Below are 15529 nucleotides of genomic sequence, written 5' to 3'. Positions count from 1 at the left end.
AATTTATGCTAGTCAATTGACTGTGGAGCTCTGGGTCAATAATGAGCTTATGTAATTTGTAGGTTATGCTGACAACACTGAACCTTTGCTGGGAACTAAACTAATAAATTTGTCTAGCTATAACTACTTGAAGTCCCATCTGGGAAAAGCTCTACTGTTTCTTTTCTGAATTAGTTTAGAGATTTCAGGAAAAATGTCTGCTAAAGCTCTTTTACTTTATCTGGGAAACTTTACAACACATAGGACCCTATGTTATAGTTCTTCCTGCCTTATCCAGCTCTGCTCTCTGATACTCTGCAGTTCTTACTGAAATACTGAAAATGGTATACTCTGAGCAAACTTTGGTCCTTGACTTTACCTTTCATTTGTGATGTTAAAAAGTTGATGGGGCATTATGGCTCCATTTGTTTCAACATAAAATATTTTATTTAGAAACGTAATTTCCTGTCCAAAAAATTTTCACAAAACAATATTTTTCAACAAAACACCAGAAAATAGATAAAATATTTTCTGGTAAATTGTTTTGTACCAAAACAAACAGAGCCTTATCTCTGGTTAAGTAGCCTGAGAATTTAATATGATATAATTGGGAAAATATAATAGGTGACTTGTGGGATACGGAGCATGCAGTTGAGAACTAAGAGCAATGCTAAAGTCAAAGATTGGGTTGCTGCAATAAATGATGCTGGTCTTCAGCCCCCTGAAGGCTGGTGCCATCCCCACCGCTTTGGTTCTTTTGCTCCTCCACGGGGCTTGACTGAGGATGGTAGTCAGGCTCAGTGGTTTATAGATGGGCGAGCAGCATTCGAAGCTATTGCTATTGCAATTGAGGAAGCAAAGTCGGAGGTCTGTTGCTGTGGCTTCTCCAATCTTACTTGTACCCTAATTTTTTAATTGTTGACTATAAAAACACTTGTTGGATGATTACAAGTTGAATGCAGATATTTATTTGTGGGTGGTGGCTATGCCCAGAATTGTACCTCCGACGGCCTTTTCATGCTCATGCATCCTCTCGCCTTGATGCCTTACTTGAATCAAAAGCCAAACAAGGTGTTCAGGTACCAAAGTTGCTGAAAATGATGTTTTATTTTGTTTGAAATTGCATTATTTCATTTGGATTGATCATGGTTCTATTTGTGACAAATCCCTCATTATACACACACACATATTTCTTCTGAAATAAGTGGTTGCTGTTTCTGTTGAGAATCTGAGATAATTGATTCTGATTTTTCTCTATAAGATGAGATCCTATGATCTAGTCTCATTTTGAACATTTACTTGTGCAAGTTTATTACCAATTTGATTGCTGGCATGTATATGGTATTTAGTGAGAACTCAGTGGAAAACATTTTTGAAGATCTTTGTGCTGTCATAAAGTAGTTGTTCATGTTGGTGTTTACATATTAAAAGATGACCATATAATCAAATGCTGAAACATAATTCTGTACTAAAATTTAAACTAATTAATAAAATTGAATTGTTTTACTAGAATTCATGTAGTCAGACTTGGGATTGTTGTATATAAATTAGAAGTGTTCCATTCTATTAAGTAATGTACATTGTCAAATGCTAGGAAGCATGGACACACCATTATATATTGGATTGGGTTTCCCTTTGGACATGCAAAAATGTGTTCCACACACCAAACAGGAGTATAAACGTGTGTCCAGTAGTTGGAAATATAGAGAACGTGCCTGAGGATGTTGAATTTTTTTAACTTTTGGGTTACAAAAGTTTTTGAGTAAATAATAGAAAACACCAAATTATGCCCAATTACAACTTTGACAAAATAGTTAATTTGTGTTTTGTATGTCAAATGATGTTTATATTATTATGGATTTGAACAAAATTGAAAAATCTGAAGGATGGAAGGTTTACTCAAGTAAATAGAAGGATTATCTCGAGTACTTGGATAGTTTAATTGAGTAGGAAGAAAAACTTAATTAATTGTAAAATGTTTTTTCATCTTGCATTGAACTCAAGATGGTCTATATATACACAAGATCTCCTAAAAAATATCTCCTAAAATGTAGGGATAAATACAAAAAAACAAATTCAAACTTGACTTAGATGATAAAGATAATCTGGAAAAAATTTTGAACTTGCTGATCTGATCTTTCCTATTTTTTCTGGAACTACCTCATCTACAACAACCTTATCTCTTGATTTCCAACCATGATAGAGATAATTTGGACCTATTTTCTTTAACTTTTCCAACACTTCCCCTCAAACTGGTGAATAGATATCTATCATTCTCAGCTTGCTTCTGATTGATTCAAATCCTTGTCTTAATATAGCTTTTGTAAGGATATTTGCTTCTTGAGACTTACTTCATTTGGTCATGTTGCACCAGATTATTCACAATACTGATTGCTAACTTCCTGTCATTGTATAGCCTAATTGGAGTAGATACAAATATGTTTTGGTCCTTCATTAGTTTCTCAAGCCAGATTATCTCACACATACCTTGAGCAATAGCTCGATATTTTGTTTCTGCACTACTATAGGCCACCACAGTTTGTTTCTTGCTTCTCCATGTAACTAGGTTACCCCATAATTTTGTGCAATAGCCGGATGTGGACTTGTTGTCTTCAATAGAACCTACCCTGTCTGCATTTGCATATCCCACAATTCATCTGTCCTCACTCTTTTTAAATAACAACCATTTCTTTGGTGTTCTCTTAAGATACCTGAGAATGTGACAGGCAGCATCAAGATGTCTTTTAGTAGGAGAATGCATAAATTAACTTACCACACTCACAGCATATGCAATATCGAGACGAGTGAGGGATAGGTAGATTAGTTTCCCTACCAAACATTGATATCTTCCTCTATCCACGTGATGTTCACTTCTGTCTTCTTCTTTACACATCTAGTTTTATTCTAATGGAGTGCTAGTAGGTTTACAACCAAGTTTTCTTATCTCCTTTAAAAGATTTAGAGTGTACTTTGAGAAATAAAAATACCCTCTTTACTTCTAGCCACCTCCATTCCAAGGAAATGTCTCAATTTTCCTTTTCCTAGGTCTTTAACTTCAAAATCAATCCTTAACTGCCTCTTGAGATTCTATATTTCTTGACTATTATCTCCTGTGATGATAATATCATCCACATAAACAATTAGAATTGTCTTCTTTCCATCTGCTACATGTTTTGTAAATAATGTATGATTAGCTTGCCCTTGTTTGTAACCAAGTTGATTCAAAGTGATACTAAACCTCTTGAACCACACTAATCTGTGCATTTTGATGGAAAGCCAAAATTAGGAGCTTCAACTCTTACATAGTAGGTTAAACTTTTCTAATAAGAGCAGACATGAAATCTTTTTGTTGAATCAGAGAACTTGAGAGAGAGAAACCCTAGTTGGAGGAAATAAATTCCTCACTCAAACAATAGATTGTACACCTATATATACTAATACTAAATGGGTCATGACATAAGTTAATCCTAATGACATAAGCCATGACATAAAGATAAATCTCACACTCCCCCTCAAGCTAGAACACATATATCATATGTGCCAAGCTTGTTACAAATGTAGTTTATCCGAGGGTGCGTGGGGGCATTGCTGTAGAAGATGGTTGTGAGGTAGGAGGTAGTGACAATGGCAAATTGGCAATGCGAGATCTGTGTGATGCACAAGATTTGGAGAAAAGGCTGTGAGATCTGAGAGAGCGCCGATTTGAGAGCCGCACTGGAAGGAGAAACAGGCGCGAGATCTGAGGTCGCGCCAACAAGGGCGATGCTCCGACATTGAAGAGAGGTTGTCAATCGACCAAAGAGACGACATCGACAGAGAAGAGGTGGCTCGGCGACGGAAAGAACAAGCTGACTGCGGCGTCGGAGGGACAGATCGACGGCGAGGGGTTGTGAGCAGATGACAAGATCTGAAACCAGATCTAAGATGCTGGCGTTGGAGCGAGATCTGGGCCGATTAGGAAGAAGATGGCTGGATCTAAGGGATTGACGATCGGATCTAATAGATTGATGGCCGAATCTGAGAAATAATGGTCGAATCTGAGGGATCCACAGCCGAATCGCAGAAATTATGGCTGGAACTGAAGAGTGATGTCTCGATCTGAGGTCGGACAGCCAGATCTGACCAGGTTTGAGGGATTGATGGTTGGATTTGAATTACGGTGGCTGGAGAAGCCACTCATGGCGACCGGTGAGAGATTTGAAGGCGACAGATCTGTTACGGGCAGATTTGAAGGCCGCTAGTTGGCGGGTGGTGCAGATCTGACGACTAGCGGCATATCTGAATCGTAGAGGACTGATTGGAGGCTACGGATTTGGAGGCGATAGCGATCAGGAGGTTGCGGATCTGGACGATGAGGGGCAGAGCTGGACTGAAACGATGAGGGATAGGTCTGGACTAAAACGATGAGAGGTAGATCTGGACGATGAGGGGCGGATCTGGAATGGCAGGAACATCAGATCTAGTCCAGATCTAAAGGTCAACGGCTAGGGCTTCCTGTGGCAGCCGTAGTCAGTGATAGGGGAGTTCGCAAGCGGCTGCAGGGCAGCAAAGGACGTGAACAAAGGCGACGGTGGCAGCAACAGAGCAAGCCGCGGGCGGCGGTGATAGTAGCAGAAGCTGTGGGCGGCGATAGTGGCTATGGAGGCCAGATCTCTCCCTGATTTGAGAATTGTGCGACGGATCTGATTATTACAAAACATATCTGAGGATGGTGCAAACGAATTTGATGATTGCACGATGCTATGAACACGCGATGATGGCTGCGAAGCTTTGCACAGTCGGAGGCTGTATGACGATGGGGTCGACGGCCGTGAGCACAGTCGATGATGGTCGTTTGGCAGTCGAAGGTCGGGGAGGAAGCGGTTGTTGCTAGAGAGAAGGCCAGAGGTGCAGGGGAACGCATGCCGGAGCTGGTGGAGGAGACTGGCAGTGGCGTGGCTGAGGTGACATTGAGGCAGCAAGGGGGCGCAATGGAGCTGCAGCTGTAACTAGGGTTTGGATGGTGGCTCAAATACCATGTTGAATCAGAGAACTTGAGAGAGACAAACACTAGTTGGAGGAAATAAATTCTTCACTCAAACAATAGATTGTACACCTATATATACTAACACTAAATGGGTCATGACATAAGCCATGGCATAAACTAATTCTAATGACATAAGCCATGAAATAAAGATAAATCTCACACTTTTACAAGCTCGGGTCCTTGTGCTATCAAGAAGTGTGAATTTTTTGTTTCTTGCTTGGTTGTTATCCATGCATGCAAGTTACAGTGATAGGGTGTTAAATATTGCTTGCCTTTAAGGATTACCAAACTCCACCTAGAGCTGCCACAACAATATAGAGGATTGCTGGGAGTCCTCAGCATGCAGGTTACTCAGTGGGTAACTAACGAACATGCTATCTACAACACATATGCAATTAGAATTTTTTTACAAGTGAGACCTGTGCCATCATCTATTGTGGATTAAGTTTTTAATGTGCTCATGTCAGCGTATGCATGACACCCTATTCGCTAAGAAAGGTCTGAAAGCAATCTTGAATGCTATAAGAAAGAAAATGAGCTCTTGTCAATAGGTAGTCTAGTTTTGCTTTATTTAAGCATGCTTGTGATGAAACAAGGTAGAGCCAGTCAATATAAAATAAGGAGCCATCACCTAGATGATTAGCTGATTATTTGGTCCATTGTTTCTTTTTGGTTTAACGGCAATAATTTAATTTCCTCAAGGAGCTTACTTTCTTGTTTTTCATTTTTTTAGTCTGAATGGTACATAAATTGGTCCTTTCCAGGTTGTTCATACACACTTAGGGTGGAGACTCAAAGCTTAAGTGAGTTGTCCTCTCCAAATTGGTCCCCTTAGACTTAAGGTGGAAAATCGGAGCTTATGTGAGTCTTATGATGGACTTCTACACAGCTTCTTAAGAACAGATATGATCTCATGTTCACTTGTTTCTCAATGGGTAGTATCATTCAAAATGGAAATTGGCCTCCTTAGTGGGTAAGAGAGTTATTAAATATCAATCACTAAATTAAAGAAAGATTAATTTGACATTAGTGACTTAATAATACAGTCCCTATCTGAAACAAGCAGTGAATTCTTGCTTGATTAATTTGACTAGAAACAAGAAAGGGATTAAATACAATAGTTATTCTTATATGTTCTCCTATAAAGTAGGAGATGAGATAAGATATGCTATCTCCTAAATTTTAGGATACATTATCTCCTACATTATCTCCTAAATTATAGAAGCTAATCAAACTTTAAAATACAAGTTTACAGCATCTAATCTACAAGACTTTAAAGTATTATCATTATCCCATCTTTTGAGCCTCTTCAAACTTTGAATTTCTCTTCCTCGTTCAACACTCCCCCTCAAGCTGAGGAGTAGATGTTAGTCATCCCCAGTTTGCTAATTAGAAATTCAAATCCGGGTCTTGCCATGGCCTTTGTGAATACATCCGCAATTTGATCATTAGTAGGAATATAAGACAAAATTATTCCCCCTTTTTCAATTTCTAGTTTTATAAAGCTTCTGTCTATCCTAATATGTTTCATGCGATCATGTTGGATAGGATTCTTTACCATGCTTATTACCGACCTACTATCATTGTATACCCTTGTAGGTTGAACCAAGGGTATCTTTAGATCTCCCAATAGCCTTTCTAACCAAATAACTTCACATATTCCTTGAGCTATAGCTTGAAATTCTGCCTCAGCACTACTACAAGCCACCACTAATTGTTTTTTGCTTCTTCATGTCACAACATTTTCCCATACCTTGGTACAATACCCAGTTGTTGACCTGTTGTCCTCACTTGAGCCTACCCAATCTGCATCCACAAATCCTTCAATTTCCCTTTTCTTGGTTTTCTGAAACATCAACCCTTTTCCAGGGGTCCCTTTAAGATATCTTAGTACATGAAAAATGACATCCATGTGTCTCTATGTGGGTGAATGCATGTATTGACTTATTTTACTTACTGCATAGGCTATGTCAGGCCTAGTAAGAGACAAATAAATCAATCTTCCTACCAAACATTGGTACCTTTCCTTATCTACGGGGACATCATTATCTTCTTCTCTTGATTTCCAGCCTTTGTCTAGTGGAGTTCTAGTAGGTCTACAAGCCATCATCTCGATGTCCTTTAGCAAATCAATGGTGTACTTCCTTTGTGAGATAAATAACCCTTCTCGGTTTCTAGCAACCTCCATGCCTAAGAAGTATTTCATAAGCCCAAGATCCTTGACTTCAAATTTGGCCTTCAGCTGCCCCTTTAAGGTTTCAATTTCTTGTATGTCATCTCCTGTTACAATAATATCATCAACATAAACAATTAAAATATATTTCTTTCCATTTTCTGTGGTTTTCACAAATAAAGTATGATCGACCTGTCCTTGTTGATACCCAAACTGAATTAAGGTCATGCTGAACTTTTTGAACCAAACTCTAGGTGATTGCTTCAAGCCATATAATGACTTCCTCAGTTTGCAAACATTTCCTATACCAGCCTCATCTTCAAAACCTAGTGGGATTTCATATATATTTCCTCATCCAAATCCCCATTTAGAAATGCATTTTTAATATCAAATTGAAATAGTGGCCAATCTAAATTTACAACAATAGAAAGGATTACCCGGATATAATTTAATTTTGCCACAGGAGCAAAGGTCTCCTTATAGTCTATCCCATAGGTTTGAGTAAAACCTTGGGCTACCAATCAAGCTTTATATCTTTTAACACTGCCATCAGATTTGTGCTTCACAGTAAATACCCATTTGCATCCAACTATTTTCTTGTCTAAGGGTTTTTTCACTATATCCCAAGTACCATTCCCAACTAGTGCCTTCATTTTCTCCATAACTGTTGCTTTTCATTTAGGCATAGCTCCCTGGATGTCTTTTGGAACTACTATACTGTCAACTTTAGCAATAAAACCTCTGAACTTAGGAGATAACTTAGCATAAGTGAAATGATTTTTGATAGGATATTTTGCACAAGACCTTACCCCCTTTCATAGGGCTATTGGCATTGCCTAATCTAACCCATCCTTAGGTATAGCATCATTGTCAGTGCCATGTTCTGTGTTGTTTCTTGACATATCTCCTTCAAAGCTGCAGTCATCCTCTGATGGACCAGCTTTTGGTAGAGATGATTGGCACTACTGCAGCCCTATTTGGTTCCTTGGTCGTCGGGAATAGACAAACTGAGGATGAGAAACAATGGTCTGAGGCTGGGATGAATAGGACTGACCAGAACAATGGTCAGAAGCTACTGGTTTTGAATCAGGGGCTGTTTCAGGAGCTGTTGGGCTTGTTTCAGGAGCTACTGGGGCTGCTGTTGTTATAGGGATTGATTCTACTGTTAGTGTATTGTCATAAGTTGGAGTTTCTCCCCCTTGAGAATACACTGGCAGTGAAAAAGGAAGAGCAGAGATAGGATCAACAGGTATATCCATGGAGGAGGTGGATTGATAGAAGGGAAGATCTTCATAGAATGTAACATTGGTGGAGATGTAATACTTGCGGTTCATAGGGAAGTAACACTTGTAGCCCTTTTGGGTAGGGGAATAACCAATGAATAGATATTTTAGGGCCTTGGGATCAAACTTAGTGTGAGAAATACTGTGGTGGTGAACATAGACAACATAGCCAAACACTTTAGGCTCAAGAGATTGTAAGAATGGAGCATGAGGATATATAGCACAAAGGGCTTCAAAGGGTGTTTGGAAGTTCAATGTCTCAGAGGGAAGACGATTTATGAGATAGGCGGCCGTAAGAATTGCCTCCCCCTAATAAGAATTAGGGACATGAGTGATGAACATCATGGCTCTAGCAACTTCTAAGAGATGCCTAATTTTTCTTTCGGCCACACCATTCTGTTGTGGTGTGTAGGGACAAGAACTTTGGTGCACAATCCCATTGTCAAGTAGGTAATTGGTTATGTTATGTGAAAAATATTTCCTCTCATTATCAGTTCTAAGAATATGAATAGAAGTTTGTACATATTCAAGACAAACTTATGGAATCATTTGAAAATATTGTTAGCTTCGGATTTCTCTTTCATAAGATATACCCAACAAGCCCTAGAGTGGTCATCTATGAAGGTAATGAACCACCTAGAGCCTGAAATATTTGGGAGTTTAGAAGGGCCCCAAATGTCACTATGAACCAAATGAAATGGTGATAAAGGTTTATAGGGTTGGATGGAATGATGAGCTCAAGATTGTTTTGCAAGAGTGCATTGTTCACATGAAAGAGTGTGATCTTTATTAATGAAGAATTGAGATACAAAAATTTAAGATAAGGAAAACTAGGATGTCATAAACATTTATGCCATAACATAGCTTTGGCATTTGAATTAACATTTAGAACAACTTTATTCGAATGGAATGGATTTGAGGGACTTCCTTTCAACCAATAGAGACCATCCTTAGCTTCAGCACTGCCAATCATCATCCTCGAGGCTTGGTCCTGAAATAAATAGAAGGATGGGAAGAAAATCACTTTGCAATTCATGTCATTTGTAATTCTATTCACTGATAACAGGTTGTAGCTTAATCCTGGCACATATAGGACTGCATTAAGTTTTAGATTAGAAATACCAACTTTACCAAATCCCAAGACAGGAGAAATAGTACCATCAGCCATAGAGATCTCAATCAGTGTTTGGCATGGCCTATATTCAGTCATACAGTCCATAGACTTAGACATATGGTTAGATGCTCCAGTGTCTATTATCCATATATCCTTAGGAACTCGTTTTGACACCAAAGAGTAGTGGGGATTACCTTGCAGAGCAACTGATGCTGTAGATTGATGATTAGAAGGGTTGGCCAAGCTGCTACCCTGATTTAACAGTCGGTACAGGGTCTGGATTTGTTCCTCTGTTAGATTCAAATCTGTTTTTTGTCCTTTTTCCATTGGTTTTGGTCCATTCTCATTGGATGTAGCAGCTACATAAGCTGATCTGGTACCTTCTCTCTTATTCTTTGGCTTCCAATTGACAGGTTTGCCATGGATCTTCCAACAAGTCTCTCGCGTATGATATGGTTTCTTGCAGTGATCACATCATTGCTTCTCCCTCCATGCATCCTTTTGGACAAACTCCCCTTGCTTAACAGTAACAAGAGCAGAATGTTGATGAGCTAGGCCATCAGCCGATTGAAGCATCATCTTGTGTCGGCTCTCTTCTCGTCTAACTTCTGCAAAAACTTTTCTTAAAGTAGGCAGAGGCTTAGTACCTAAAATCCTGCCACGCACTTCATCTAGATCACTGCTAAGTCCATGGAGAAAATAAAAAATCCGATTTTTTTCAACCATCTTATTGTACTTAATACTATCAGCAGCATTCTCCCAAGCAATAGTATAGAATAGGTCCATCTCATGCCATAATTCTACCAAAGTATTGAAATAATCTATAACATTCGAGTAACCTTGTTTGGTGTTTCTTATGGCTGACCTGATTTCAAAACTTTGAGATAAATTCTCCAAATCCAAGTACATCTCTTGCACCGAATCCCAAATCTTCTTGGCTGTTTTGTGGAAGAGATATGTCCTTCCAATCCTAGGCTCCATGGAATTTATCAACCATGCCATGATGGTTGAATTTTCTGCTTCCCAAGTGCTGTAAGAGGCATCTGTTGATGGAGGAGCAGAAATTGCACTGGTCAAATAGCTTGATTTTCCTTTTCCCTTGATCACTAGTAAAACGGATCGAAACCATTCCCTAAAATTACTCCCATTTAGTTTATGGTGAGTAATTTGTAGTGGATGGTTGTCGATTGGATGGTTGGACAGATTAGGGAAAGATTGAGAAGGAGTAGAGGGTTGAATCATACTCGGGGAACTGGTGGCGGAAGTTTCAATAAGGGTAGGGTTTTGATTTGCATCGGCCATGATCTTTGAGGAAGGGAACAGCTGGCAGAAAAAAAAAAAAAAAAACTACTTAGGAATCTTGCCTAGGGCTCTGATACCATGAAACAAGATATGAATTCTTGCTTGATTAATTTGACTAGAAACAAGAAAGGGATTAAATACAATAGTTATTCTTATTTGTTCTCCTATAAAGTAGGAGATGAGATAAGATATGCTATCTCCTAAATTATAGAAGCTAATCAAACTTTAAAATATAAGTTTATAACATCTAATCTACAACACTTTAAAGTCTTATCATTATCCCATCTTTTGAGCCTCTTCAAACTTTGAATTTCTCTTCCTCGTTCAACACTATCTACTATCTAGCCTGAAATAGGAACTCCACCATGTTCAATCTGTGGACTGGTAGGACTTCCACTAGGGAATAATGCATTTTATAACTTACAAGAAGTTCAAGAGCATTTTCCTGACGAGATATATTGTTTTTTAGTTTTTTCTATAGTCACATCTCCAAATGTGGAAGTCTTGGTTGCCTATTACAAATTGAGTGCCCCCCAAGTCATCATAATTCATTTTGATAATGCACACATACACATCTGCACGTGATTTTCTATTATTTAGATTCACTTTTCAACATTGCTTTTTGCATGAGGCTAATTTCTTCCAGACTGCATCTCTGTTTATGATATTGCCCGTTTGTTACTGAATTGATATTAGATACACTTAGTTATCTGTGGATTTTGATCAATTTATGCTTGCAGATTTACATCCTTCTCTACAAAGAGGTCGCTCTTGCTTTGAAGATCAACAGTGTTTATAGTAAGAAAAAGCTTCTTGGCATTCATGAAAATGTCAGAGTACTACGTTATCCTGACCATTTCTCTACTGGTGTCTATCTATGGTAAGCAGTTTATGAGAAATCTTATGGATGTTCTTCCTGATGTTGGGACTTCTCGTTGCTCTAATTAAAGCAGAGTCTGCACCTGCTGATAATCATTTTTGGTAACCTGTAGGTCCCACCATGAAAAAATTGTCATTGTCGATTATCATGTTTGCTTTATTGGTGGATTGGATCTATGTTTTGGTCGATACGATTCCTTTGAACATCAAGTGGGTGATTATCCTCCAGTTGTATGGCCTGGGAAGGACTACTATAACCCAAGGTATGTTCCTCTATGTCCTTATAATAGGATCCTGATCCAGAAAGTTGAGTGGAGAATGCTCAGATGATCTAATAGGAAATGCTGTGCTTACCTGCATCTCAATTTTTTTCTTTCATTGATCATTTGTCATTCAAAACATAGAAGCAACTTCTTTGTCCAAGTGAGGTTAAGGCTGCATGTATTGACCCTGTTTGTATTCCACAGTCGTGGAGCCTCATGCATCATGCTGACCTTTTTTAATATAGGATAGTCTTCTTCAACATACCTCTGAGAAATAACATATGATTAAGGTAATGAAGTTTCAGGAAGCAGATCATTATTGTTAGAATTGCATCAAAGTGGCATCAGTATGATTTTTTTGCTAAATAAAGGGTTTTCCATGTTGCCCTGCACATCTACCAGTCAGATGGATTAAAAAAATCTTTTATGGATTAGATTGAAGGTGAGCATTATCCCTTCCTAGACTGAAGGTGAACGCAATCTCTCCCTCTAAATACAGCCGGTAGGTAGCCTTTTTGGTTTACATATCTGAATTACTCATGATTACTCTAACTCAAAGAGTGTGAATACCTAATTAATGAATTGGAATGCATGTTCAATAACGTGGCATGTTTTAATTCTCAAAAGGTGGTAAATTTGCAATCTAAAGCACCCTCAAGGTTTCCTTTGCATTTATTTTATTAGAGGTTTTCTTGGGTGGGTAAGAAACAAATATTGTCAATTGAAATATAGAAAAAGTGGAGCTTCCGCAAATCAAAATGTGAAAGAAGTGGTCATCATGCTCCAAGAAAGTGTTTTTGCAAAAATAATTTCATGTGGAACAGAATGTATTGGATGACTAATTCATATAAAAGAAAATTTCTTTAGAATTACCTTATTTTTTAAATACTATAATTTACATAAATCTATCATATTATACCACATTTTGGATTTACTGCATTCCTGTTCCTTGTGCACTTTGATGTACAGGGAATGATTCACATTCCAAGCAACATGGCTTGTTAAAAGAAAAGAAAAGAAAAAAAATATGTTTAATATAGTTTAATGTTAGTTGATCGTTAGTTGCAATTTTGAAGGGAATCTGAACCTAATTCTTGGGAAGATACAATGAAAGATGAGTTGGATCGTCAAAAATATCCACGAATGCCTTGGCATGATGTCCATTGTGCTCTCTGGGGACCACCCTGTCGTGATGTTGCCAGGCACTTTGTTCAGCGTTGGAACTATGCGAAGGTTGATCTTTTGTGATCATGGTTATGGTTCTCCTGTTATGTGCTTGATATTCTTGTAACATCATTCCTCCATATTGTTTCAGAGAAATAAAGCTCCAAATGAGCAAGCAATTCCGCTGCTCATGCCCCAACAACACATGGTAATCCCTCATTACCTGGGTGGAAGTGCAGAGGTGGAAGTCCAATCTGATGTCATAAACAATCATGGAGATATAAAAAGGCAGGATTCTTTTTCCTCTCGATCATCTTACCAAGATGTCCCTCTTCTTATGCCTCAAGAGGCTGATGGGCTGGATACTGCCAGTGGACACTCAAAATTAAATGGGTTAGAGAGGAATCACGATTCCCATGATCAGTCAACCAGGAACAGCAGAAATCCTTTCTCCTTTCGAAAGCCCAAAATTGAACCATTAGCATCTGACATGCCAATGAAAGGCTTTGTAGATGACTTTAATACTTTTGATCATCAGCACCAGTTGTCTTCAGATGGGATGGCAGTGCCTGGCAGTAAAACTTCAGATAAAGAATGGTGGGAGACGCAGGAACGGGGTGATCAGGTTGTTTCTGCTGATGAAACTGGGCAAGTTGGTCCTTGTGTCTTATGTCGTTGTCAGGTAGGCAGTAAGCCTTGAAGTGGCAAGACATTTCTTGAGTTTCTAATAGATTGTGGCTAATCGATTCAACCGTGATAAAGGAGGTTTTTACGTCCATGACCAATAATGATATTTTACATTGCTGATTAATGATATAAATATTGACCATTCATCAATCATTTTATTTTACATTGCTGATCTGTTCAACCAAGCATTCATTAGATTTATCACTTTTTTTTTTCATATCTATTTTTATTTTAGAGCTTCAATACTTTTGGGGAGGGTTGTCTGATCTAATATCTTAAGGGAGGTTTTTGATATATCAGACATCAGATGTGAGTTTGCATGAATTTTGATTGCTTACAAATAGAAGAAAGAACAAAGATAAGTAGAAATGCTATGCTAGGATTCATTGAATTAAATCATATATGTTGTAATGATAGTGATATATTTTTGACCATCTCTTTTTGTATTTTTGTCTATCATGTGTGATGGTAAGTTATCGCTATGAAAGCATCCTCACTCTTGTGAAATGAGTTCTTGTCATATACTAAGGCTTGCTTATTTTCCAATGAGAGGCAAATTCTTCTTCAGTTTTTACCCCCTTTGAGTACCTTTCTTTGTTATTATTCGATAGTAGCTTTATTTTATGGTGTTACCTTTGGACTTACCAGTGAGAAAGGCTCCGAAAACAAATTTGAATGCTGTTTCTAATTGATACATACAAATAGGATGTGACATAGTCAGGTAGGGGATTGGAATATTTAACTTTAGCATCCTGTTAGTTTCTGTAGTTGAATGCCCGGGAAGCTTAGTTGTCTCTGTCTTGGAAGAACATAATAAATTTAATTGATTAACATCATTTGACAGGCTTTCTCCTCTCAAAGTCCTTGTTCAAAATTGCTTGCTCCATACTGTCTTGTTCATTAAATTTCTCTTTCTATCATCTTTATTCATCAATAGCATTTTAATTTTCAGGTTATAAGGAGTGTCAGCCAATGGTCTGCAGGGACAAGCCGGACTGAAGAGAGCATCCACAATGCTTACTGCTCTCTTATTGAGAAAGCAGAGCACTTTGTTTATATTGAGGTATATGATGAGTTTTTCAATATTTAATATCTCAATAGTGTCTGCAAAGTTATTATGTTAAAAGCACTAGTTTAGCAAAAGGTGGAGAGAGGAACTCAAGAGAACTTTCCAGTAGACATTTTACCTATTTAAGAAAATATATGTCTTCTACAACAGTGCAACAAGTTCCCATGGACATAGCTGTCTTTGAGCTCTCTCTCTCTTAATAATATTCTTGATGATCATGGGTGAAAAATGAGAAAAGAAAATTGCTAGTGAATTACAGATGAGATGAGCATATTTCCCAAGAAAGTTTCTCATTGACAGCATGGTTTTTGCTTGGAGGAGCTGTATCAGTAAGAACAGGGAAGGAGAATGTAGCACATGATACCTTGAAGGTTGAGCACAGATAATTTTGCTCGTATCTGAAACTTTCTTCTTAGGACTAAGTGTTCTATTCATTTAGGTCATACATGTACCATACACTTGCAACTTAAAGTCAAAAGTTGTTAGGATTAAAGTCCTAATCCTAAATAGAAGAAGAGAAATAATGAAAGCAAGCATGAAGAACACACGAGATTTATAGTGGTTCACTCTCAATATGAGAGCTACGTCCA

General features: G+C 38.1%; 1 protein-coding gene across 3 annotated transcripts in view; it reads left to right on the top strand.

The window, feature by feature from the left end:
- LOC127811414 (phospholipase D zeta 1) overlaps positions 1–15529 on the top strand; it is a 67400-nt gene that overhangs the window by 33089 nt on the left and 18782 nt on the right. For all 3 annotated transcript variants that reach the window (XM_052351265.1, XM_052351267.1, XM_052351266.1), the window contains 7 exons: positions 604–846; positions 942–1058; positions 11618–11757; positions 11870–12019; positions 13096–13252; positions 13335–13865; positions 14823–14933. In XM_052351265.1, the coding sequence (XP_052207225.1) occupies positions 604–846; positions 942–1058; positions 11618–11757; positions 11870–12019; positions 13096–13252; positions 13335–13865; positions 14823–14933 (1449 nt within the window). The remainder of the gene's footprint in view (positions 1–603; positions 847–941; positions 1059–11617; positions 11758–11869; positions 12020–13095; positions 13253–13334; positions 13866–14822; positions 14934–15529) is intronic.

Source organism: Diospyros lotus, chromosome 10, assembly GCF_014633365.1.
Source record: "Diospyros lotus cultivar Yz01 chromosome 10, ASM1463336v1, whole genome shotgun sequence".
Classification (NCBI taxonomy): domain Eukaryota; kingdom Viridiplantae; phylum Streptophyta; class Magnoliopsida; order Ericales; family Ebenaceae; genus Diospyros; species Diospyros lotus.
This window is presented reverse-complemented; position numbering and strand designations above follow the sequence as displayed.